The sequence below is a fragment of the Lagenorhynchus albirostris genome, chromosome 1 (assembly GCF_949774975.1).
Source record: "Lagenorhynchus albirostris chromosome 1, mLagAlb1.1, whole genome shotgun sequence".
Classification (NCBI taxonomy): domain Eukaryota; kingdom Metazoa; phylum Chordata; class Mammalia; order Artiodactyla; family Delphinidae; genus Lagenorhynchus; species Lagenorhynchus albirostris.
Genome location: NC_083095.1, coordinates 27144294 through 27171459, shown reverse-complemented (window position 1 = coordinate 27171459; position 27166 = coordinate 27144294). Strand labels below are relative to the sequence as shown.

Below are 27166 nucleotides of genomic sequence, written 5' to 3'. Positions count from 1 at the left end.
CCAGCAGGTGGCAGCCTAGGGCTACGTGGGTGCGGAGACCATTTACAGCCTAAGCCCAGAGCCAGCGCTCTGCTGGGCATTTCACCACAAAACAGGGTCTTCAGCGTCTCCGAACTCGTCTCTTCCCTCCACCCTCAGTTCCTCGCCTGAAGGTCGCCCGGGGATCCATCAGGAAAGAAGAGTCCTAACGAACAGGTTCAGATCTGAGTTCCCCAACCAGGTTCGCAGGGAAATCGAGGAGCGAAGCGAGTTTTCCGCAGCTCGCCTTTACTCCCGGCCCCAGCCAGCCCGGGAAATCTACAAATGTCTTTTTATACCGAAAGTCCAGCAAGGGTTGGGGAGCCCAGCCAAGTGCAAAAAGTCGGGAATCCCTCTTGGATACCACAGAGCAGTTTGGGGGCGCCTGGCATCCGTGTGGGCGCTCAGGGCATGCGGACCGGCAAGGAGGAGACTCTATTTAGAGGATCACCTCGGAAGGACAGAGGGTCTTTTCTTGCGGAGTCCCCCGGGAGGGGACAAATGAATTTGAGGGGCAGTGCCCGGGTGCGGGTTAACCCGGCGGTTTCCATGGTGCCCGGGGCGTGGGGGAGGAATGCACCCGCAGGCGGTGGCGAAACCACTGTATGGCCGGGCCAGCGGCCGGCGAAGGCGGGAGGGGCAGGGGGCGGGGGCGGGCGGGTGGGTCGTGGGTGGGGAAGCCGCGCGGGGCGGGGGCGGGGCGGTCACGTGCGCCGAAGGGGGCGAGGCCGCTAGTCCGCCCAGGAGCGACCGGAGTCCCGCGGAGTGGCTGCGCCCGGAGAGAACTGTTTCCAGGACGGAGGAGTGAACGTCGACAGGCGCTTCGGGAGGACTCAAGGTACCGAGAGCCAGGACCAGGCTGAGGCGTCTGAAGCTGGGGGACAGCAGTCAGGGACAGAGGACGCCAAGGAAAAGTGAGAGCAGAAGCTTGGGGGTGAGCAAAAGAGCCCCACTCGCGGCTTTTACGCAGGCTGGGGACTCCATTTATTCCTTCCGGGCGGGCCGGGTAAGTGCTACGTCAGCTTTAGGTGACCAGACGACGCCACTAGAGTCCTCAGCACTTGTCTAGGGCTCCAGGAGAGGCTGTGGTCATGGTGAATGAAGAGCCTAACCAGCAAGAGCGCGATGGTACCCCTTCGCAGACTTCCGCCCTCGGGGAGAACCCCAGCCTCTTGGCCCATCCCAGCGTCTCAGCCCATCCCAGCGTCTCCATCCACCCCAGTGTCTCTGCGCACCCCAGTAGTTCGGTCCAGCCCAGTAGCTTGGATCTACCCAGTGGCTTGGCCCACCCCAGTAGCTCGGGCCCTGAGGACCTTAGCGTGATCAAGGTGAGCAAGCGCCGATGGGCTGTGGTCCTGGTGTTTAGCTGCTACTCCATGTGCAACGCCTTCCAGTGGATCCAGTACGGCTCCATCAATAACATCTTCATGAACTTCTATGGGGTCAGTGCCTTTGCCATCGACTGGCTGTCCATGTGCTACATGCTGACCTACATTCCTCTGCTCCTGCCGGTGGCCTGGCTCCTGGAGAAGTTCGGCCTGCGCACCATCGCCCTCACTGGCTCTGCTCTCAACTGCCTGGGGGCCTGGGTGAAGCTGGGCAGCCTGAAGCCACATCTCTTCCCAGTCACTGTGCTGGGCCAGGTCATCTGCTCCGTGGCCCAGGTCTTCATCCTGGGCATGCCCTCCCGCATTGCTTCTGTCTGGTTCGGGGCTAATGAGGTGTCAACAGCCTGCTCCGTAGCTGTCTTTGGCAATCAGGTGGGTAGAGAGTGGGTAGCGTTCCCTGTGGGACTGAGTGTGTTGATTGTACCGCACGCCTCCCTGTGTGGAGACTGTAGTTTTCTGACTTCAGTGTGTTTGTGACTCTGGGTGACTGTGGCTGGGTGTGACTGATAGGGTGAGTGAGTGATTGTGACTGGGTGACTGTGTAAGAGAAGTGGGGAAACAAAAGGAGGGACCTTTGCTGTCACTCACAGTTTCTCCTCCACCAGCAGAAAGGGTGCTTCTGGAACACATGCTGTTTTTATGATCTCATTCCTGAACTTCACCAGCTTGGACAGGAAAGCTGTTCTTTCCCGGGGAGCAGCCCCTGGGCGTCAGACTATTCTGTGTCATCAGAGGTTGGCAGGTGCTTTTTTCCTGTCCAGCCAGCTTTTCCTAGAGCACAGTATCTCCTGCACCACATGGAAAGGCAGAGCAGGGCCCTGGTGGCATTGGCGCTGCTCTCACCTTCTTTATACACAGCTGAAGCCAGGACAGTGGGAACAATGCTTTGTGCCAACCTCCTTCCCTGGGGTTTAGAGCCAAGGGCAGCAGGATGGAGTCGAATTCTTGCTCTGAATTTTCAAGGCCTAGAAACCTTGGAAAGACCTGGAAAGCTCATATCTTACTCCTTTGTCTTTCCTTCTTTTGGGAAGGAGAATTTCAAATTCTTTGCATCTCAATGTGGATATGACCCAGAAAGGTGGGCATGTCGTGAGTCTGATTGCTGTCTCTGAAAGGTTGAAGCAACTACTTTCGGGGCCCTTCTTTATCTGGACCACTGCCTGGCGTGTCACTTCTTCCCAAGCACATGCATTTGTGGCTATGCATTTAACAAATGACCAGTAACCCTTAGTTCTTGTAGGCTTGTTTTCTCTCACCTGTTCATTGCATTTAGAATATTTAAGCTTTCATCTAGGAAGTTCTTATTTGAGTCAGAAATTTCCAAACTTCCCTAAAGGTAAATTTCCATTCTGTTCATCTTTGCCACCAAAAAGGTAACTTGAGCTAAATTTTTTCAGGCCAGTAAGGCCTGCCACTTGGGTAATAGTTTAAGCAATCAATGAAAGCAACAGACAGGGCTTCTTCAGCACAAACAAGCAACATAAAATCCTTTACCCAGTTTTCTTTAAGCTGTGGGTTTGAATGTTCAGCAGATTGAATGGATTTGAAGTCTGGGGATGAAACAGGTTGGATCTTTTTGTTCAAGGCAATTAAAAAAATAGGTATTAAGGGTGACATGTACCAACCCCCTCCTGAAGGTGATGTGACTGTGAATTTGAACATCTCATTGCAGCTTTGCTGGCAGGTTTGACATTATTGGATGTTTTCTTCATAGGAGGGTAAAGCTGGGGAGCGATGCGCAGGACTTCTCAAGCTTCCAGAGGGTTAAATCTCACTATTCGCAGCCCCAACGGGATTCAGACAGGGTCACTGCAATCCCAAACCCATTGTTTGGGGAGGGCAGAAGAGCTAACTGGGCCCTCAGGTGGCCTGGTGAGATAAGAGAACCCAACACTTTTTTTTGTTCACCATGGAGCAAAACCGAATTGGTTTTCAGACCCCTCTGCACACAGCTGTAAAGGAACTTAAAACCAAATATATCTTTAAAATTGAGTAAGAATAGTTACTCATTGCCCATGCCTACTCCCCACTTAGGTCAGAAAATGCTAAGAATTTTACATTTAAAAACACCCTGACAGCATATATTTGTATCACAGAGCCATCAGTTTAGTGTGTTCTTTTAGGCTTAACCCACTTTGCTAAGTTAAAAAAAAAAAAAAGAAATATGAAAAGCTGACTTGTTTATGCTTCCTCACGTAGAGGTGACTGCGTTTGGTTCTTGGCATATGTTTTAACCTTTCTCTCTGAGGAGAGCATGGCCGAATGGAGAAGAGATATTAACAGAACACCTTGCGCTTTGAAGTTTAAAAAAAAAAAAAAAAGGCTCCACAAAGCTGTCTAAACAGATTGGAAGCATCTTTCCAGAGAATAACTCTTTGTGGCCGCAGACATCACACTGATCAGCCAAACCCCTGTTTCATGGTAATTCTGACCCCTCTCTTCTAGGGCTTCGCTAATAGGCTCCACGAGGCGCCAGTCCCTGCTGGCCTAAATCCAACACTCATTCCTTCTCTCAACAAGCACCTGCCTTGCCAGACGCTGTGCTAGGGCTGCAAAGAGAATCCCTGCTTCGCACAGTTCTCCTACCACCCTCTTAAATTGTATCAGGCACCAACATTCAGATTTAAAAAAGCACACATACAGGAAGCAACCAGATGAGAGTATAGAGGATTTGTTTTCAGTTCGCCATGAGGTTTTTAAGTATCTTCTTCGTGGCATTGCTATGGGAAGATTGAAGGGGAAGGAAGCTAATATCTATCAAACACCTATTATGTGCAAGGCACTTCTTCATGCATTATTTAATTTTTTTAAACTTGAGGTGGGTGTGGTTGTCCCTGTTGTTATAGGCGAGGAACTTGAGACCAGATAAACGGAGCAACCTTATCCAGGGTCCTACTGGTGCTGACTGATAGAAAGGAGGTTTGAAGCTAGCTCCACCCCCAGAGCCCCTGTCAGTGGGCCATTATTGAGTCTTCAGGTGGACAAAGCATAAATTAAACAACAACAAAAAAAGGCAGGATTCTGAGTTTCAAGTTTTGGCCCTGTGTCTCTAGGGTTGTGGGTTGTCGGTGGTGATAAAGTGTCCAGCAGTTTCTCTAGAATTTGAGAGCTAGCACCTGCCTTCTGTTTTGAAGTTCCAGGCATTCGCAGTGCCTCCCCACGTGCTGGTCGCTGAGGGGCTGGTTCTCCCTCTCTCAGCCTCAGGAAGGTGGGGCTCCAGGCTCTGGGGAGAAGAAACCAGTGGATCCTGAGCTGGCATGAGGGAGGACAGGGAGTCTTGGACTGCAGCTGGGGCACTTCCCTGTGACCATCACACAGGTGGTAGCAGCCCGGCAGTGTTAACAACACTGGTTCCATTGTTTCCAGGGAAGACCATCTGGGGTTTTGAGTGATGTGGCCACATGGTTATTGAGCAAGGCTGGGAAGAGAGCCTCGTGTGAGAGTCTGGGGACGGCTTGGTGGCACAGGGCGAGGGAGATGTGGGAGTGAGAAGAGATCTTCAAGGCAGCCCCAGCCCCGATGAAGAGCTTCCAGCCCTGAGACCAGAAGGGAGTTCCTCCGGGACCCTTGGGCAGGTCATAGCACAGCGCCACCCAGAAAAAGTCTAGAGAGAATCAGTTTGCTTTTCGAGGAAAAGAAAATACAGTCACCTGGGAATTCCCTGGTGGTCCAGTGGTTAGGACTCTGAGCTTTCACTGCTGTGGCCTGGGTTCAGTCCCTGGCTGGGGAACTAAGATCCCTCAAGCTGCACAGCATGGCCAAAAAAAAAAGAAAAAAAAATTACGGTAACCTTACAAAATCAGTTCTATAGTAGCCACGGTCTATCTGTCTGATAGACATATAATGAAAGCCACAAATGCAAACCACATATATGACTAAATTTTCTAGTAGCCGCATGAAAAGCAGGTAAAATGAAAAAAAAAAAACCAGGTAAAATGTAAATTTTTTACCAAAGTAAAACAAACAAGTGAAATTAGTTTTAGGACTATATTCGGTTTAACTCAACATATCCAGAATAGTATTTCAACAGGTAATCAATATAATAAAATTACTAACAAGCTGGTTCACATTCTTTTCCTATGGCGAGTCTTCGGAAGTTGGCATGTATTTTACACTTACAGACTAGCAACATTTCCCACCATGTCTGGAACAATGATGCTAATTGTAGGGGAGGAAGAGGTTTTCCTTGACTGTCTTAGAGTCCCCAGCTAAAAATTAAATTGACGAAGTCAGATTAATAAGAGAAAATCATCCATAATTATTTCCTATAAGTATTAGGTGACACGGGAGTCTTTGTAAGGAAATGAAGGAAGAGTTAGACTTGTGCGCTTCTATGCCAGATTTGCTGGAGAGCAGACAGTGGTGGAGAAACGTGATAGGTTAAGGAGTCTGAGGTCTGTAGAACCGGGGGGCCACTGAGCAAGGCCTGTTTGTCAGGATTCTTGGAGGAAGTGCCTCTTTATCTCCAGAGACAAGGGTCTTGAGAGACAAGGATGAGACAAGGATGCTCCCTTCCTCTGTGACCAGGAGGGCACCTCCCACAGGAGGGTTTTTATTTATTTATTTATTTTTTTGCGGTACGCGGGCCTCTCACCATTGTGGCCTCTCCCGTTGCAGAGCACAGGCTCCGGACGCGCAGGCTCAGCGGCCATGGCTCACGGGCCCAGCCGCTCCGCGGCATATGGGATCTTCCCAGACCGGAGCACGAACCTGTGTCCCCTGCATCAGCAGGCGGACTCTCAACCACTGCACCACCAGGGAAGCCCCACAGGAGGGTTTTAAGGTTTGTTTCGGGGGAGGGGGTCAGAGTGACCGTCCTGCTTTTCAATTCTCTCAAATTGCTTCAGCTTAAAATATTCACTGTGCCAAGGTACCAAATTTGGGGGTATTGTGTCCTGAACCCCATCGTATTTCAAGCATTTGGAAATCAGGTTCTAGCAGACAAAGATGGACTCTAGGAAAGTGAGTCCAGTCTTGAGGAGGTTGCGTTTACTGGACTGGCCGATCATCTGTCACCCAGCGAGGCTGGGTGGTCCAGAGGCTGACTCAAGAGTCCAGGTCATGAGGCGAATGGCCAGCCTCATCTTGTTCCAGACTCCTGGGCACTTGGGTGTGTTAAAGTCCAGGCTTATCAATCTGGCTGTTGCGATGTCAGAGAAACCTTCGAGCTCTGAGTGACATCTGGGGAGGTGAAGGCAAGCTCTTCTGTGCTTTCATTTGTTGTCATTGTCAAGGCACATGAAGCACCTGCCCATGTGGCTGACCACTTGCTGGTCTCCCCTTCGGACTGGAAGAGAGGACCAGGCAGGGGCTGGGAGAGCAGAGCAAGGCTAGTGGAGACTGAAATGAGAAGGGGTAGAACCAGGACCAACCCTCAAATGCTCATAGGGGCATCCAGGTCGTAGAAAGTGTGACAAAGGAAAAGTGACATTGGAGTGTGGAGGGGTCACAGCACCGTAAGAGCACGTGTCCCAGCTGAAGGTGGCAGCCGCTTGAGCCTCTGCCAGCTGTTCCCATACACAGCATGACCAGTGCTGTCAGATCGTCTCATTTGTTTTTTCTTTAAAGAGAAACCAGAAATCCAGATTTTTATGTGAAATCTGTTTTTTTAACTGCGGTAAAATAGACATATTTATAATTTTAACCGTTCATAAGTGTACAATTCAATGGCATTAAATAGTTTCACAATGTTGTGTAAGAATTAGCAGTGTCTATACCCCAAATACTTTTATCACCCCCAACAACTCTGTGCCCATTACACAGTAAGTCCTCCTCTGTAACCTCTATTCTACTTTCTATGTCTATTAATTTGCCTATTCTAGGTACCGCATATAACCAAAATCATGCAATATGTGTCTTTGTGTCTGGCTGATGAAATCTGTTTTTTAAAATGCGGATAAAACTCAAATTTTTTTTTTTTTTTTTTTTTTTTTTTGCGGTACGCGGGCCTCTCACTGCTGTGGCCTCTCCTGCTGCGGAGCACAGGCTCCGGACGCGCAGGCTCAGCGGCCATGGCTCACGGGACTAGCTGCTCTGCGGCATGTGGGATCCTCCCGGACCGAGGCACGAACCCGTGTCCCCTGCATCGGCAGGTGGACTCTCAATCACTGCGCCACCAGGGAAGCCCCAAAATTTTATTTTATTATTATTATTTTCCATGTTTTAAAATTGTGGGTCAGATAAAACTTCTAGTTTGAAACTTCTGGGGAAGGTAAAGTGGAACCGAATTCCAGTTCTGGTTTCTCCTTCATCACAAAGCCCTCACCAAAGATGCCGGTCGGCAGGTGGATGAGCTTAGAGTCTGGCGACTCTGGGAAGGAAGCTAGACCAGTGCTCTCCCAGATGGTGACCATTTGCCTCACCTCTGGGGCCAGGACCAAATACAGATGCCTGGGCCTTCACCTGGACTTCCTAATCAGCCTCTCCAGGGGAGGGGCCCAGGCTCCTGTGTTTTTACCTGGCTTCCCAGGTGAGGCTCACTATTAGACTTGCGATCTCTAGGAGAGAGGAGCAGCGTGCTGTGGGAAGGCGCCCTCCTGCTTGGAGCCAGGCTCTTGTCAGGGCTGGTGTGTTTTGTGCTGCTGTGTGATGGGTCCAGTTCCCAGGCAGATGCAGCTGGGAGCTCAGCCACTCACTCTCCAGACTGAGGGGAGAGGATGGGCTTGGGGCGGGGCTCGTAATTCTGATTCACTTAAGGTTCTGAAATTAGAACCTTAAGAAAATAGAACCTTAAGGGCAGCCCTGAAGGCCTGTGAGGTGGAACCATAGCAGAAGCTCCTAATCCTTCTGTTTCTTTGACCTTCAGCTCAGTGCGCTACATGAGAAGAGGCTGTGGCTGGCCTGGCCTGACTTCTGTCTTGGCCGCGTTGCCTTGGCAGACATTCTTCAGGGCCTGACAATTCCGTGGAATCGAGTCTGAGTGTCCAGTTTAGCATCCAGGACCCTTCCTCCCTCGTCCTTCACATCCAGCCTGTCTCTTGTTCCCTCCCAGCCTTGTCTCTGCTCTGACCAGTCTGGCTTCTTGATTCTCTCCTTGAAGATACACTGTTTGGAGGTTTTAAGCCTAAAGCCTCAGAGAGTGACATCAGTAGATGGTGGACCAGGAAGCTCCAGACCCTTGTTCCCCCACAGAAACATTAAATAAACTAGAAACTTGCTAAAATATCTTCCCTATGGGAGTTTTGGAAATCAGTCAAAGATCTACAGCAACCAAGTAAACGCCCAACCAAGAAAAAACCACGTTCAGAATGGTAGAAAGTTTCATGGCCATTTTGCTCACCCTTGCCCTGACCCCACCCAACTGCTGTGCCTCCCAGTACCCAGTTCCTTTCTGCAAACCTGAGAACACAAAGCAGACCAAATTTGCAACGTTTTAAACCAATTGTGTTTTGTTTTTTTTTTACATCTTTATTGGAGTATAATTGCTAAACCAACTGTGTTTTTATACACTAACAATGAAATATCCACAAAGGAAACTAAGGAAACAATTCCATTTACAGTAGCATCCAAAAAAATACTTAGGAATCAGTTTAACCAAGGAGGTGAAAGACTTGTATGCTGAAAACTATAAAATGTTACTGAAAGAAATTAAAGAAGTCACAGATAAATGGTAAAACATCTGTGTTCGGATTGGAAGACCTAATATTGCTAAGATGTCAATACTACACAAAGCAGTCTATAAATTCAGTGCAATCACTATCCAAATCCTGATGATGTTTTTCACAGATGAAGAAAAATGCATCCTAAAATTCATGTGGAAGTTTAAGGGATGCTGAATAGCCAAAACAATTTTGGAAAAGAATCACAAAGCTGGAGGTCTGACACTTCTTGATATCAAAACTAATAACAAAGCTACAGTAATCATGATAGTGTGGTATCAGCATAAAGGCAAACAGAGAGACCAAAGGAATAGAGAGTCCAGAAATAAACCCTCACATATATATGGTCAAATGGTTTTTAATGAGGGTGTCAAGACCATTCCAAGAGGAAAAGGACAGCCTTTTTAAAAAAATACACTTTACTTTTTAGAGCAGTTTTAGGTTCACAGCAAAATTAAGAGGAAGGTAAAGAGATTTCTTACATACTCCCTACACCCCCTTCTGGTGTAGTCTCCCCCATTTTCAACACCCCCACCAGAGTGGTGTGTTGGTTACAATTGATGAACCTACATGGACACATAATTATCATCAGTCTCTTCAACAGATGGTATTGGGAAAAACTACAAAACTCTTGGAAGAAAACATAAGGAAAAAGCTTCATGATAATAGATTTGGCAGTGATGGCAGTGATTTCTTGGATGTGATACTAAAAGCGTCAGCAACAACAGCAAATAATTGGACTACATCTAAATTAAAAGCTTTTGTGCATCAGAGGACACTATCGATAGAGTGAAAAGGCTGTCCATGGAATGGGAGAAAATATTTGCGAATCGTATATCTGATATGGGGTTAATAGCCAGACTATATAATGAATTCCTGCAGCTGAACAACAACAGAAACACAACCCAATTGAAACATGAGCCAAGGACTTGAATAGACATTTCTCCCCCCAAAAAAGATACATAGACGGTCAATAGGCACATGAAAAGAAGCTGAACATTAGGGAAATGCAAATCAAAACTACGATGAGGTGCTACTTCATACCTCTTAAGACAATTATCAGTAAGAAAAAAGAAAAAGAAAAAAGTAAGAAGTGTCGGCAAGAATGTGGAGAAATTGGAACCCTGGTGCATTGCCGATGGGAACGTAAAATGGTGCAGTCACATGGAAGACAGTATGGCATTTCCTCAAAAAATTAAAAATAGAATTACCATATATTTAGCATTTCTACTTCTGGGTAGTTACCCAAGAGAATTGAAAGCAGGAACTTGAACAGATATTTGTACACCCATGTTTATAGCATCGTTCTTCACAGTAGCTGAAAGGTGGGAGGATCCCAAGTGTTCATCTATGGACGATTGTTAAAATATGAAATATACATATGATAGAATATTATGCATTCTTGAAATTCTGACACGTGCTACACATGGCTGGACCTTGAAGACGTCATGCTGAGTGACATAAGGTAGTCACAAAAAACAGATACTCTGGGATTCTACCTGTCTTTGAGCTGTCTTTTTTTCTGACACCAATCAATTCTTCACTTTTCTAACACCAGCTGGCTGTCCTACAATTCAATTCAGTTCAACTCTGACACTAATGACTTAGTGCAGACCCCACAAGTTAAGAGCTCAGTCCCGTGAGACTGTCTCCATCTGCAAGTCCTGGGGGCCACCCAGACTTCTGACTGACTAGCTGTAAGTTGGGGGTTCCCACGAGCCCTACTCAGGTTCTGTAATTTGCTAGAATGGCTCAGGGAACTCAAGTAAGCACTGTTTTTCTTGGTTTATTATAAAGTCTACAAGTCAGGAACAGCCAAATGGAGGAGATAGATGCCAGAGCCTCTGTGGGCCACCCTCCCAGCACTTTGATGTGATGGGTTCACCAGCCTGTAAGCTCACCGAATTTCCTTGTTCAAGAGTTTTTCTAGAGCTCAATTTCCACTTCCCTTTTGCTTCTCAGGGGTGGGGGGAGGGTGGGGCTGAAAGTTCCCAAACTTTATCACTTGGTCTTCTGGAAACCACCTCCATCCTGAGGCTCTAGAGGGGTCCCACTCTAAGTCACCTCATAGCCTAAACTCAGGTGTGACGGAAACAGGATCCTTATGAATAACAAAGGACAGTCCTTGGAAACAGGATCCTTATGTATAACAAAGGACAGTCCTATCACTCAGGAAATGCCGAGGGTTTAGAGCTCTGTGCCAGGAACCAGAAATGAAGACCAAATATATTTTTATTATACCACAGATGATCTCGAGTAATCAAATTCATAGAGACAAGATGTATAATGGTGGTTGGGGGGCTGGGGGAGGAGGGAATGAGGAGTTAGTGTTTAGTGGGTACAGAGTTTCAGTTTGGGAAGATGCATGGAGGTGGTGGTTGCACGATGATGTGAATGTACTTAATGCCACCGAAGTGTACAGCTAAAAATGATTAAAGTAGTAAATGTCATGCTATATGTATATTGTACCACTGGCACCAAAAACAAAAAGATACACTGCTTGGCAGGTGTTCCCTCTGGCTGGGTACCTGGGTAACTGCTCACCCCTGCCGTCATCTCCTCAGTCTCTGCACTGGAGGAAAGCAGTCCTTGCCCTTCTTTGTGCTTCCTGAGTTTCTGTGGATACTGGCCTTCTTTTTTCTAGGGTTTGTGTCTCCCCCTCTTCCTCCACCTCCTCTTCCTACTAAATGGGAAACTTGTCAAAGGACTGGAACCTTGACTAATACATCTCTCCCATATGTCAAGGCTCTGGGCATAACAGGTGCTTAAAAATGGATGGACAAATTAATAAACAGGTATTCCTTTCCTGAAAGGAATTAAGGTGACCACTCAGCTGAGAGCTCAGGTGGTTGCAGGAAGGGACTCTCATGCCTGGATTGTCTTTCTGACGTGACTCAATCTTACTCTTTCAGTGGAAAAAGCTATTCATTCCTTACGGGGTGCCTTGAACTCTGCTGGACCCAGGGTAGTTGAGAACACATCTTTAGCTCTGCTGTGTACCCTTGGACAAGACCCTTAACTTTTCTAACTTTCGGCTTCTTCTTTTGTAAGATGGAGATAATATTGGCTCCTGCAGTAGTGGAGGAGAGGAGTAAATGAGACAGTAAGTGGAGGGCACTTAGCCAGCAGAGTTTGTCTGCTAAATGAAGAACAGATGCTGTCCCTACTATATCATCAATAAAGGTAATTGGCCACTGATCTAGAAGGAGAGGCCAACACTTAACTGCTCCCAGTACCACCGTGTGGCAGGCTTAAGGGTACATGTGCCCAGGACATTCAGGGGTCACAGCGTGTGGGAGGGAGGACACACCCCAGAGTGAGTGTAGCGGGGAGCCAGCGGGACTGCTTCCCTTAGGAGGTGATGGTTATGAGCCGATTCTCAACAAGCGAAGTGACCAGGAGTTGGGTGAATAGGGGAAGGTGGGCCTTTCTGGAAGTTTCCAGGCAGTATCTTGATGGAGACTTGTTCCTCTTGAGAGCTGCTCAAACTAAGAGCTGTGCTGGTGCCGGGAGACGGTGTTATCTTCCCAGTATGTGGTTGATGAGACCGGTTGTCTGTGGTGAAGATTTTGGGGTCTTAGGGATGACATAGGTACTGGGCCAGTTCCCGTCCCTGCACATCAGACCTTAGGCTTACAAACCTAAGACTCTACTGAAGGAAGTGGGGTGCCCAGGCTTATCAGGTGGACACAGCTGTTTTCCACTGCCTGATTCTTGATCTTTATCCAACAACGCTGTTAACAGGATGTCCTTCCCTTGCCTTCACCTCCCCCAACCCCCAACATCAAACAGCCCCATGCGAATTGGTTAGCTCCCCATCGGGGATGACGAAGAACTATAGGGCTAAGGTGAAAGCGGGTGTTTCCTCTTCTTTCTTCTCTGTCTCCTGACTTCTATCTAGCACCATCCCAAACTTAACCCAAGGGAGCATCTCCTTTCTCTCTGTTCTTCAGGACGGAGGCCTTTGTCTTTGCTGAGTCATTCAGAGGTCAGAGGTCTCCTGCAGGTTCTGGAAGCCCATCCTGGCTCTTCTGCCTCCCCACCTTATTCCAGGCATCTCTCCTTTAGTAGGCTTTGCAAAAACTGTAGCTTGGCCTCTGAGCCCCATACAGTTCAAGATGAGGTCTTGCCCCAGCGGAAGGGCAGAGAGCACCAGCACCATGTGTGTTTGCGGGAGGGGGATGGGAGGTAGGGCTGGCCCTCACTTGCTTACCAACTTCTCGGGATTAGACAGTGTGCCTCGCAACCACGAGTGGAGCGGTGTTTGCTTTGGCTCCCATCCGATTCTTTCTCTAGAGAGGAGGTGAACACAAGCCCTTTACAGTTCCAGGAGATCCCTTTTGACTAGACAACCCTGCCGGCTCCAGAAGGGAGGGGGCACGGAAGCTGGAGCAAGGTTGCAGGTTATTTTTCTTCCTTTTTGTTTTTTTTTTCCTTTTCCTCTCCCCTGGAAGTTCCTGATTTCGGCTCCATGTTGCGGTGTTGGCATGGCTGGGACTCCCATGCTGGCTCTGGAAGTTGCTGTCTGTGCTCAGGGCCATTTGCTGTGCCCATCAACTCAGAAATATAGGAAGTGAGCCTCCATGAGTCATGGCGTTAAAGCAGGGTCCGTCGCAATGGGCTGTTTGTTTGGGGTGGTGGCTGCCCTTTGAGCAATCCTCTCCTCCTCAGACCTTTGTCCCGAGCTTCCTGTTTAGGGCTGGACATGTTTGTGGAGCCACTCGATGAACTCAGGGGCCGGTTGCTTCTCTACCGAGGAGCTAGGCAGGAGCACACACTGGTCCCACCATCTGTCCCTGCCTGGGATGCCGAGGGAAGCCAGCAGCTGAGAATTAGCTCTTGATTTCTGTCCTTGGGGCAGTGGAGGTCAGTTGTCTCTAAGTGTGCTCCATGAACCACCAGCACCACCTGGGGTGTTTGTTAGAAATGCAGATGCCTGGGCACTGGGGCAGATTCAAGGAATTAGCCTCTCCAGGGTGGAGCTCAGGAATCTGTGGTTTTGATTATCTGCCAGGGATTGTGGTGCGCCCTGAAGTTGGAGAACTCCTGGTGTGGGAGCCATGAGACCCTGACCCGGCTCTGCTGACCCCCGTATTTGGGGCCTCTGGCTAGACACCTGCTCTCTTTGGGCATCAGCTTACCTATTCTGTAATAAGGAAGCCGGCCTCACAGGATGGACACTAAAGTCAAAGGGGTTGCGAAAGTTCCTGAACCAGATGAGTCTCCGCAGACATTCCCTGAAGGCACATCCGTCTTCTCCCTCCCCGCCAGACTCCAGAATCTCTGGATTCTGGGCCTTTCTTTCATCCCAGCTGCTGTCCTGGGAATATTTGCTGACAGATCCTCCTCCCTGACGCCATAGGTCAGGAACTTAAGCAGACTTGCCTGTCCAGTCTCTGCTGATGAGTTAGGTTGGGGCTGACATCACCACCCTTCTAGAAATAGGTCACCCCCCTAAAGACCTTGCTCATAGGACACAGGCCGGAAGAGGCCACATGCCTGGCACGCGGTGGGGACTGAGAACATGTGAATGGAAGGATGGACGACTGGTGTTCTGGTATTACGCTTTGGGGAATGGTCTTCTCATTGCTGACGGAAGATTCCAGAGCATATTCTGTGATTGCCATCGAGTAACATGTCAGCTGTGGCCTCGGGAGGATGGGGGTGGTGGGTGGGGGAAGAGTGCAGCTTGACCCAACCCTCTTACTAATCTTTTTCACCTTTTATGTGTAAGTGGGCCTCCTGAAAAAATCCCCTCCACCTGCTTCCTCAACTCTACAGCCTTGGAAGCAGGTCCTCAGGAAGAGCTGCAGGTGGTAGAGCTCCTCCCTCTTTCGGGCTGGCTGACTTGAGGGGTTAAGGCCTGGGAAGACCGGGCCACCAAGAGACATTCTCGGCCTCTGGCCTTGGGACAGGCATCTTGACAATGGTTTGCTTTATTCGTGGAGCAAGGAGAGTCCTCCTTGGGAATGTTTGGTTCTCTCAAGGCTACTGTGGGGGGTAGGAAGTTGTGTCTGCAGGGCCCAGCTCACCAGTGTAAGTTTGTTGAGAGACTCCGGGAGACATTGATGTTCTCTCCACTCATTGCACTGCCTCTGACTCACTGTCCAGAAAGAACTCTGGTAAGAGGTACAGAGTAACTGTTAGCCATTTTATGATGACCCAGATGCATTTCTCAGTTACATAACAAACCCCATTGCAAAGGACCCCATCAGACCCTGGTTCATCTTGGGTCTCAGACCACGTCTTCTTGGGCTACGTGGCTGATTGGTGGCTTGTCGTGGCTCAGCAAAGCTCTGTGGGAAGAGAGCAGGGCTGCGAACGGGACCATCAGAAGTCCCGATGTTACCTCGCTGCTGATCTACTCTGTAACTTCAGCAAGTTGAGCCAACTCAGTTACAAGATGGAGAAAAGGACGGTCCCCTCCCAGGCTCTGTGCCTCTCCTGTGCTGTGGGCATCCGGCTCGTCACCTCACTGGATGGTTTTGAGGCTCAGTTTATATGCTGGATGTGCAGGTGCCTTGAAAACTGAAATTTTGTGCAAATGTGGGCTTTTACGTGCCCTTAAAAAAAAAGACAAAAGGACTCTGGACTTGCCTCGTGACACTCAGAGAGCGAAAGGGCTTCGTGTACATAAATCAGGTCCTGTCCATCTGGTAAAGAGCCACCTTGGATTCGGGGGCCATGCCCTCGGTTTACAGCGTTCAGCATTCTTGGCTTTGGAGTCAGCTCTTCATTTCAGAAAAAGTTCTGGTCGTTCTGGCTGTAGGAACCTCTCCCAGAGCTCCTGGTTTCTGGAGCATCCCTGCTGATTTGGTCCTTTTGACTTGAGCCGTGATGCAGCTCCTAAGGTCCTGGGGATCATTCTAATTCCTTTTGATGCCAAGAAGGGCCTTTTGCCAGAGATAGGCACAAAGCAGCTTTTTAATCTCTGTGTGCCTTGGATGGCTCCTCTCTTCAGTGTAGGAAGTGGCAGTGGTGGCAGAGCACAGAACTGACTTAGCCCCTGCCATCAGGGGATGGGTCCCGGGAGTAAGAAGTCTTCTCCTAAGGGCCTGGTGTCCTGATGTTACCACATTTTCTCCCAGGCCCCTTACATTTAGCAAGTGGCACCGACCCATGGTAACAAGTGGGGACTGGTGGGGCTCAGACAGCCCTTGTGACTGTGATAATTGACTTTCCTCTCTCTGGAGTTCTTCTATCTCTCCTTAGGGAAGAGGGGATCCCATGATTTGCGCAAGAACGCTGGCCCTGTATTCTCATGCTACTCCACAAAAATCCAAGTCCTTTACAAGGGTGCCCCCACTGTGGGCCAGATCTCTGTCGCTTGCGAGTAAACCACACAGGCCCCTGGCCATCCAGTCTTTGTTTCTCTTTGAATTCTGCTTGTCCTGGATTGCATCCACTCTGGCCAGCCTCCAGGTGTCTCCCCAGTTGACAGCAGGTAATGGGACAAATGAGAGTCAGTGAACGAAGGCTCTCACCCCCTTGGCTGTCTATCTCATGAGGTACAACCTCAGATTAAGGGCTATACTCTCCATTTACAGTGCCAAGCACTCTGACCTTTATGTCAATTCTTGGGAGCTGTGGTTTCTTTGAGGCAGTGCACCACAGCCTTTATTTATTGTTTGAAAAATTTTTATTGAATATCTACTCTGTGCCAACCCACGTTCTGAGCTCTGAGGTTACAGTAGTGAATGGAAAAGTTCCTGAGTTCACACTTAAGAGGAGAGGGATTAGACCGTAAGGCATTACTTATGGAGTGACTAGTGGTGGAAATGTCAGGCCAAGTAGGAGGGGAGATGACCTCATGTATGTAGGTCCTGATTAACTCCCTAAATCCCAGGGCGAGAGCTGATGGTGTTGCTTTCTTGGGGTGGTGGTAGGTATGGGTGATTAATAGTTTTCCTGGTGCAAGGTTTAGATTTCTTTTTCTCTGCAGATCTCTCTGGGATAATGAGGCAGGGGTAGTTGCCTTATGAAGTTGGCTCTTTGGAAAAATCTACTTAGAGCCCAGCCTGTTTCTGGATGTGCACCCTGAAGTGGGTCTGGCTTGTGGTAGCACTTTAAGAAATCACTCTTCCAGGGCCTGCCTGTGAGTAAACCCCCTGGTCTCAGTTTCACCTCTGAAAGTTGGAAGGGGAGAGCTGTCACCAAGAAAGCCCAACCAGACTCAGAAGAAAACTTGGGAGGATTAGAAACATGTTTTGTCACATGAATTACTTTTAGGAATGACAGCTCGTGACATATCAGACAAAGGAAACAGTTCTTCTGGTTTCACCATCTGTCACCAGGCAGGGAGTGGTAAGGTTGAGCGCAGCAACACCACACAAGACATTTGGGTTCATCTGTTGGCTGCTGCAAGCTGGCATCTGGTTGGGAGTTGGTGGAAGTGCCAAAGCATCTGCCTGGAGCTTTCCACTTTCTCCAAAAGTTCGAGAAAGTATGGTCTGCATCTGCCTCTTCGCTGGCCTGGTGATTGGAAAGATGTCCCTCATCTTTCCTCTTCCCCGGCTGAGTCACTGGGGAAGTTCTAGGAGCCTATGGTCGTTGACTGTCAGCTCTGTCGTGAGAGGGACCTTTGGGTGGAGAAGCCGGCAGTGAGGTGGGCGCTCGGGGAAAGGGGAGCAGAGGAGCCTTGGCATATGGTCTCACCTAGACCAGGACTGAGCCTTTGCAGATGTTGTCACAAGGACAATTTCAGGAGGAACACCTACCCTTAAAAGGAGGCATGTGTGCACTAGGAGCCTCTTGAGTTGATGACTGAAAGCAGCAGGTTGCTACTGTGCCCAACTTCTTTGCTGTAGAAGAAACTGGAAATTCTTGAGTTACTTTTGAGCTGCACAGTTCTAAAAGGCTTCTCTTTATTCAGAAGATACTTCCTGATCCCCATCTCTGTTCTTAGCATTGTACTGGGCGCGGGGGGAGGGGGTCACACAAGGAAATGTTAGTCAATGTCTCTGTCCTCACGGTGCTAAAATCTAGCTGGGGAGACAACAAACACCCTACATGGAAAACAACCAAAAGTCAGCATCGCATAAGAACAAGGAACCCCATAGGGTGTAACTAAGTGGTCAACAAAACAGACTATAGCCGGACACACCTCTCATGGTCACTTCCTCCAATAGCTAGACAAACGGGGGACACTTGAATGATAGAATCGAGTGTGTAAGACTGGAGATATTGTCAGGTCCCTGAGGCATTTACTTCCGTGAAATTCACCTGTTTCATCAAGGGGTTTGGAGTCAGATTGCCATGGGCTTGAATCTCAGTTCTGCCATTAGAAGCTGGGTGAACTTGGGCAAGTTACAGTTTTCTCATCTGTAAAAACCAAACCAGAGATAATCCTGACAACTTTAGGGAGCTGTTGGAAGGGATTAAATGAAATAACGTGAAAAATCATTTAGCAGCTGCCTAGCACACAGTAGGTGCTCATTATGTGTTAGTTTCCTTCCTTCTAGTTTGAATAACAGCCAAGACCTGAACATTCAGCCAAATGGTGAATGGGTCAAACTCTAGTACCCGTGGCCTGAACTTGAAGCCCAGCATAGAACACTTGCTGTTCTATGACCCTGGGCAAGCTACCTAAAGGCTAGTTTTCTCCATTCAAAAATAGGGATTAAAAGAGTGTGTGTATATGTATAGCACTTAATAGTGCCTAGGCCAGTAACTGTGGCGAGCACAATGGGTCAGCCGTGGTCACTATTCTTACCTTCCCTGGGAAGCAGTGATTACAGGCTGTCCTGATTTCACTAGTGCTCTTCTTGCCTTTCCCTAACCTCTTTACCCCAAAGGACTGAGGAAATCCAAGCTGAGGTTATATAAGCCACCAGCACAATCACAGGTTTGAAGACAAACCCTGTGATTGGGGAGGGACTCTAAGAAAGTCTGTAGTCAACCAGCTGTGACCCTGCTTCCCAAGTTCTTAGGGACCTAAGCCTAGCCTTTTAAATCCATAAAGCTCTTTCATGGGCGATTTGCCCCCAGGTCAGTGGGATTGTTTTTGTTCCTGAAGGTCTGCTGCCTCCTTAATCCTCAGTTGGCCTTTTTAGAAGAAGCCAAGGGGTTGGATTTGGGAATTTCAAAAATACGATCATGTGAGCAGGCTTTGCGTGCACGTGATTGCCGACTGCGGTGTGTTCCTAGACGCTGCCTGGTGGTCCTGGGTGGCTGGGAGCTTGTCCTCATGATTAAGCTGTAGTTCAAGTTCAGTGTTTCCGTGCCCAGCAGCCACCTCGCTCTCCTTGCTTCTTTCTGGGGCATCCAAGCCTCAGTCCCAGGACCGCCCTCTGAGCCTCCTCCACATCCAAAGTTGGCTTTCCTGCCATGTACCTTCACTCTAACGGAGACCCACATTGGGGATCCTGGAACCTTTGTTTGTGCATCATTTTACCCAAATTAGTTATTCTTCAGTCACTGAGGTGTAGTGTTTTCACTGAGGTGTAAACACACGTCTAAGTTTACCTGGCACTGGCCAATAGGAGCAGAACTATGTAGCGAGTTTGCACACTTGCCTAGCAGCACCACTTCGTGGTGTTTAAATGCGCACAGCAGGGTGTAGGGATGGGCCGTGAGTGTTGAAGTCACTTCCGAGCGCTGTGTATAATTCCCACGTGGACGTGGGCCTGGGAGACAGGTTGTAGTGGTGGCCTCCCTGCTGGTGGCCCCGATGGCCACGCCTGAGGTACCAGTGTCCAGACACGCAGCCCCAGGAGAGGGTGGGCGCGTTTTGTATGGGATGGAAATTAGACATACTATAATTGTAGCACATTTTAGTGCCCATAAATTCTGCATGGACTTAAGTGACCCTTTATATAGTCACATTTTCATACATTTGCCTATGTAGCTAAGTTTTCCTCAACTGTTGTACTCTGTGACACTTAGCGTCTGATTAATCTTTAGATCATTAAGATCCTTGCTAGTGTACATAGACATGTATAGATACACACCTGTATGTGGTCACCCATCACATAGAAACACCCTTGTGAGGGTGGCATCCTGCCGTGTGCTTAACGTTGCTCATAGGGGTTGGTCAGCTTTGAGCAAACATGGTGTGTGGAAATCTAGGTTGAACCCAAATTTATCTTTCATGTGGTGCTGATTTTAAAACAACCCCCAATGATGTTTTTTTAAATAGCATACTTTCTCTGAGAGTCTTGTCTAGATTTAAATTTCCAACGACATCTTTCCCCAGATCTGGGCTCATGGCTAATCTGGAAGGGTAGTGACGTTTTCCTGACATGCCAGTTAACTGCAGCCCATTCATTCGGTACCCATTTATCGAGTAAACTCCTTTTGTGTTTACCAGGCACCAGACTAGTGTCACAAATAAGGTTGAAAACCAAAGGATTAGAGGAGTTAGGGCAAGGAGATCAAGCCTCACTAGCATGACCAAGGAAAACTCAGTGAAGGAACTGAGGGTGAGATGGGCTCTAAAAGACTCAAGGAGGGAGACCTTTGCAAGCAATGAATCTGCTGGGATAAAGGTTGAGACCAGTCGATGAAAGGTTGGACTTGTGAATCATCCAGTCCGGGGACATCCAGGGAAGCAGATGGAGGTGGGACGGGATGTGAAGAAAGCTAAGAACAGCAGGCTGAGGGGTGTGGATGTGGTCCTCCCTGGGAGAGGGCTGGCTCCTTGAGGGTCCTTGAGCAGGACCGCGTGGTCAGAGCAGCGCCGAGGAAGGTGCCCCTGAACACGCTATGCAGGCTGGTGGGAGACAGGTCACATCATCTGAAAGGGGACGGGGAGCTGATGCAATGTGGACGTCCAAGGACGGCGGGGGAGGGTCGGACAGCGTGGTTGTGAGAGGGCAGAGGCCAGGGGGCTGAGAGATGAGAAAGGGCAGAGAGAATGAGCAGAGAAGGATGAGGAGAGCCAGGGCAGGTGTCTGTGGGGCTGCCATTGGTCAACCAAGCACATCTTGTTTGTCCCAGTGGCCTCTCCTCCCCTGCCTGTCGCCATTGCTGGGGGAGAGCGTGCGGGGTGGGAGAGGCAGGCTTGCAGAAGAGGAGTGAGCCCTCCTGGTGTAAAGCGTTCTGCAGAGTAGTCCACTCAAATGGGCTCACTAGGCGTCAGAGCACCCCCCTGAGCTAGAGGGTGTGAAGTAGGCAGTACCTTCCTTTGTGAATTAGGAAATAGGCACAAAGAGGGGAATTAACTTGCCCATGCCAGACATCTCCTAACTGGCAGAGCTGGTATGTGAACACACACCTTTCTGAACTTGGAGCCCTAGGCCTTAACCACTGTGTAGAGTGACGACATGTCTGAGGGATGTTGGGGTGGAAAGGAGGAAGGGGGAGGGGTTCACTTCAAAATGAACAATGTTCACTGTTAAAATGAACCACATGGGTGTGAGCTCCTTGAGGAGCATGGTGACCCTCCGATTAGGTCATAAGGAGACCAACTTTGAAGCAAGCCTTCAAGCCCAGGAGCTTTGCTGCAGGGAAAGCTGCTGGCCCAGTAAGGGGACATTTTTGACCCTTGACGCCAGAAAGCCAGCTGTTGGGAGTCCTGAAATGCAAGAGACATGCCACCCTGATCGGGTGACTGTGCCCAGGGGGAAGGAATGAGGCAATGGGGACCCAGCCATGGGGCTGAGAGTGGGCGCATCTTTCTCTGATCAGCAGGCATGCCTGGGGCAGGAATGCACCGAGGAGGAATGAGGTTGGGCGGGTGAGAACCTGCTTGCTGATGTGGTTGCCTCCTACCAAGATGAGCAGGATCCTGCTGGCCAATACCTGGGTCTGGAGGATGAGGTGCCTGGGACCCTGGAAGAGGGTTCAGATGGGGACCAGTGGTCTGTCCTTGTTCCAGAGGACTAAGCGCTCACCATGGTGTTGACGCAGAGCTCCCTGCCTTTTGTGAAAGCCCCAGGGTCTTCCTTTGATGGTCTGGGCATGTTCATGACCAGGCAGCACTGGGAGGGCAGCTTTTTGCCTGGATTCAGTTGTGACTTGGGGCTTTGCAGGGGTGCCCCACATGGATGGTGTTGCGGACAGTAGTTCTGTGGATCTCAGAGCCAACATAACACGTGTTGTGTTGTGTTGTTGGTCAAGTGTGGGCATCTTACCCCAGATGCAGCCTAGTGGTTTCTGGGTTTATTTTGGCTCTGCCAAGTGCGTGAGCTGGAGTGACAAGTGATGCATGACACAGAGTACGGCTTCTTCCTGTCACCCGAAGCCCTCAGGCTGCACAGGCATGTTTTTAACTGTGACATTTGCTCTGGAAGTGCTCGTGACCGCTGCTATTGCAACAGTGTTTAAATATCACCCTTGAGTTTGCAGAAAGGGCAAAAATCAAATCGAAAACAAAAATTGAGTATCCCAGTCTGCCTCTCCATCCTTTATTCACCCCATTTTGGTAAAACATCTTCTTTTGGGGTGAAGTGAACCATTGTGATTAGGCTCATAGGCTCTGAAGAGCGGAGACTGTCTGTGTATTGTGTATTTTGCTCCTGACTGTATTTTGTTGAGGAGGATAAAACTACAGAACAAATGCTGGGGCATAAGGCAAGTCAAAACCAGTTAATGGTGATTTTCAATCCCTTACATTCATAGTCTGGGTCTTTGTTTTTTTGTGAGTGTGAGAAAGGTACGGATCCCACCCTTGGGAGCAGCATTCCATCAACTCTTTAAATGATTCTTGTCCTGACTTGGGCTGCGGGTCTCTGGTTTTTACCCTGGTGGTGTTCTATCAAATGCGAGACAGAACTCAAAGGAGTGAAAATACAGGCTTCCGTGTTGACTAGTGTCACACCAGTAGCATTTCCTGGTAGGCAGGAGGTGAGCTGGAGCCTGGAGTCAGACAGAACTTGTTTAGGAGCCCAGCTCTTCTGCTACCCGCCTGTGTGCCCATAGGCTGGCTGGGTGCCCACCCCCAGTTTTTCTCATTTTTGTCTTTGTTGCAAAAGTTCATGGGCTGAATGAAAAAGATAAACTCTATTAGATACCCAGTGCCTAGTGGATGCACAAAAACCAGTCAGCCATTCTGCCCTCTTCCCAGTCCCCCATGTACCCATTTTCTGCCCTTACCAATGAGAGGACAATGTGGTTTGTAGAAAGAATGTGGTCCTTAGTGGGCAGACCCGTGTATTTCTGCCAGCTTTGCGTAGACAAGACCTTCCACCAACGTCCATCTGTCTGTCTGTCCAGCCAGCCAACATCACTGAGTTCCTGCTAAGGGACAGACTCAGGAACTAGGAGCTGGGTATAGAGCTGTGCACGATCACTGAACACAGCTCTCAAGAAGTAGGAAAAAATATGCCCTGAAAAAAACAGAAGAGGCAGCAGCTTACAGTCCAATCCCTATGTTTTGGTTTCCACACTGGGCATGAAAGTACTGCCAAAGCCGATTTCCTCCTGGAGAAAAGTCACTGTGGGATGGCGTCGATATATTTGAAGTGATGAGAGGGAAGAACCTACAACCAAGAGTAATCTACCCAGCAAGGATCTCATTCAGATTTGATGGAGAAATCAAAAGCTTTATAGACAAGCAAAAGCTAAGAGAATTCACCACCAAACCAGCTCTACAACAAATGCTAAAGGAACTTCTCTAACTGGGAAACACAAGAGAAGCAAAGGACCTACAAAAACAAACCCAAAACTATTAAGAAAAAGGTAACAGGAACAAACATATCGATAATTACGTTAAATGTGAATGGATTAAATGCTCCAGCCAAAAGACACAGATTCACTGAATGGATACAAAAACAAGATCCATAAATATGCTGTCTACAAGAGACCCACTTCCGACCTAGAGACACATACAGACTGAAAGTGAGGGGATGCAAAAAGATATTCCATGCAAATGGAAATCAAAAGAAAGCTGGAGTAGCAATACTCATATCAGTTAAAATAGACTTTAAGTTAAAGAATGTTACAAGAGACAAGGAGGGACACTACACAGGATCAATCCAAGGAGAAGATATAACAATTATAAATATATATGCACCCAACATAGGAGCACCTCAATACATAAGGCAAATGCTAACAGCTATAAAAGAGGAAATCGACAGTAACACAATAATAGTGGGGGACTTTAACACCTCACTTACACCAATGGACAGATAATCCAGACAGAAAATTAATAAGGAAACACAAGCTTTAAATGACACAATAGACCAGATAGATTTAATTGATATTTATAGGGGATTCCATCCCAAAACAGCAGATTACACTTTCTTCTCAAGTGCACATGGAACATTCTCCAGGATAGATCACATCTTGGGTCACAAATCAAGCCTCGGTAAATTTAAGAAAATTGAAATCATATCAAGCATCTTTTCTGAGCAATATGCTATGAGATTAGAAAACAATTGCAGGGAAAAAAGCGTAAAAAACACAAACACATGGAGGCTAAATAATATGTTACTAAATAACCAAGAGATCACTGAAGAAATCAAGGAGGAAATCAAAAATACCTAGAGACAAATTACAATGAAAACACGACGATTCAAAACCTATGGGATGCAGCAAAAGCAGTTCTAAGAGTGAAGTTTATAGCAATACAAGCCTACCTCAAGAAACAAGAAAAAAGCTTCCCTGGTCGTGCAGTGGTTAAGAACCTGCCTGCCAATGCAGGGGACACAGGTTGAAGCCTTGGGCCAGAAAGATCCCACATGCCATGGAGCAAATAAGCCCGTGCGCCACAACTACTGAGCTTGTGCTCTAGAGTCCGTGAGCCACAACTACTGAGCTTGTGTGCCACAACTACTGAAGCCTGCTCACCTAGAGCCTGTGCTCCACAACAAGAGAAGCCACCACAATGAGAAGCCCTTGCACTGCAAGGAAGAGTAGCCCTTGCTTGCTGCAACTAGAGAAAGCCTGTGCACAGCAGCAGACCCAATGCAACCAAAAATAAATAATTAAAAAAAAAAACAAGAAAAATCTCAAACAATCTAACCTTATATCTAAAGGAACTAGAGAAAGGAGAAAAACAAAACCCAAAGTTAGTAGAAGGAAAGAAATCATAAAGATCAGAGCAGAAATAAATGAAATAGAAACAAGGAAAACAATTTAAAAGAAAAAAAGATCTTGCTGTGATTCATGTCAAAGAGTGTTCTTCCTGTGTTTTCCCCTAAAAGGTTTTTTTTTTTTTTTGTGATACGCGGGCCTCTCACTCTTGTGGCCTCTCCCGTTGCAGAGCACAGGCTCTGGATGTGCAGGCTCAGCAGCCATGGCTCACGGGCCTAGCTGCTCCGTGGCATGTGGAATCTTCCCGGACTGGGGCACGAACCCGTGTCCCCTGCGTCGGCAGGCGGACTCTCAACTGCTACGCCACCAGGGAAGCCCCTCCTAAGAGTTTTATAGTGTCTGGTGTTACATTTAGTTCTTTAATCCATTTTGAGTTTATTTTTGTGTATGGTGTTAGGGAGTGTTCCGTGTAGCTGTCCAGTTTTTGCAGCACCACTTATTGAAGAGACTGTCTTTTCTCCATTGTATATCCTTGCCTCCTTTGTCATAAATTAGTTGACCATAGGTGTGTGGGTTTATCTCTGGGCTTTCTATCCTGTTCCATGGATCTATATTTCTGTTTTTGTGCCAGTAGCATATTGTCTTGATTACTGTAGCTTTGTAGTATAGTCTGAAGTCAGGGAGTCTGATTCCTCCAGATCCTTTTTTTTTCCCCTCAAGATTGCTTTGTCTATGTGGGGTCTTTTGTGTCTTCATATAAATTTTAAGATTTTTTGTTCTAGTTCTGTAAAAAATGCCATTGGTAATTTGATAGGGATTGCATTGAATCTGTAGATTGCTTTGGGTAGTAGAGTCATTTTCACAATATTGATTCTTCCAATCCAAGAACATGGTATATCTCTCCATCTGTTTGTACCATATTTAATTTCTTTCATCAGTGTCTTATAGTTTTCTGCATACACGTATTTTGTCTCCTTAGGAAGGTTTAATCCTAAGTATTTTATTCTTTTTGTTGCAGTGGTAAATGGGAGTGTTTCCTTAATTTCTCTTCCAGATTTTTCATCATTAGTGTATAGGAATACAAGAGATTTCTGAGCATTAATTTTGTATCCTGCTACTTTACCAAATTCATTAATTAGCTCTAGTTTTCTGGTGGCATCTTTAGGATTCTCTATGTATAATATCATGTCATCTGCAAACAGTGACAGCTTTACTTCTTCTCCAACTTGGATTCCTTTAATTTCTTTTTCTTCTCTGATTGCTATGGCTAAAACTTCCAAAACTATGTTGAATAATAGTGGTGAGAGTGGACAACCTTGTCTTGTTCCTGATCTTAGAGGAAATGGTTTCAGTTTTTCACCATTGAGAATGATTTTGGCTGTGGGTTTGTCATATATGGCCTTTATTATGTTGAGGTAAGTTCCCTCTGTCCCTGCTTTCTGGAGGGTTTTTATCATAAATGGGTGTTGAATTTTGTCAAAAGCTTTCTTGCATCTATTGAGAAAATTACATGGTTTTTCTCCTTCAATTTGTTAATATGGTTTATCACATTGATTGATTTGCGTATATTGAAGAATCCTTGCATTCCTGGAATAAACCCCACTTGATCATGGTGTATGATCCTTTTAATGTGCTGTTGGATTCTGTTTGCTAGTATTTTGTTGAGGATTTTTGCATCTATGTTCATTAGTGATATTGGCCTGTAGTTTTCTTTGTGACATCTTTGTCTGGTTTTGGTGTCAGGGTGATGGTGGCCTCATCCAATGAGTTTGGGAGTGTTCCTCCCTCTGCTGTATTTTGGAAAAGTTTGAGACGGATAGGTGTTAGCTCTTCTCTAAATGTTTGATAGAATTCGCCTCTGAAGCCATCTGGTCCTGGGCTTTTTTTGTTGGAAGATTTTTATTCACAGTTTCAATTTCAGTGCTTGTGACTGGTCTGTTCATATTTTATATTTCTTCCTGGTTCAGTCTCAGAAGGTTGTGCATTTCTAGGAATTTGTTCATTTCTTCCAGGTTGTCCATTTTATTGCCATAGAGTTGCTTGTAGTAGTCTCTTAGGATGCTTTGTATTTCTGCGGTGTCTGTTGTAACTTCTCCTTTTTCATTTCTAATTTTATTGATTTGAGTCCTCTCTCTCATTTTCTTGATGAGTCTGGCTGAAGGTTTATCAATTTTGTTTATCTTCTCAAAGAACCAGCTTTTAGTTTTATTGATCTTTGCTATTGTTTTCTTTGTCTCTATTCCATTT

General features: G+C 47.5%; 1 protein-coding gene across 3 annotated transcripts in view; it reads left to right on the top strand.

Annotated features, from left to right (window-relative positions):
• The first annotated feature begins 844 nt into the window (after nucleotides 1-844).
• The window catches only part of FLVCR2 (FLVCR choline and putative heme transporter 2), a 67489-nt gene continuing 41167 nt past the window's right edge, over nucleotides 845-27166 (top strand). For all 3 annotated transcript variants that reach the window (XM_060133837.1, XM_060133925.1, XM_060133746.1), the window contains exon 1: nucleotides 845-1778. In XM_060133837.1, the coding sequence (XP_059989820.1) occupies nucleotides 1110-1778 (669 nt within the window). In that variant the 5' untranslated portion in view covers nucleotides 845-1109. The remainder of the gene's footprint in view (nucleotides 1779-27166) is intronic.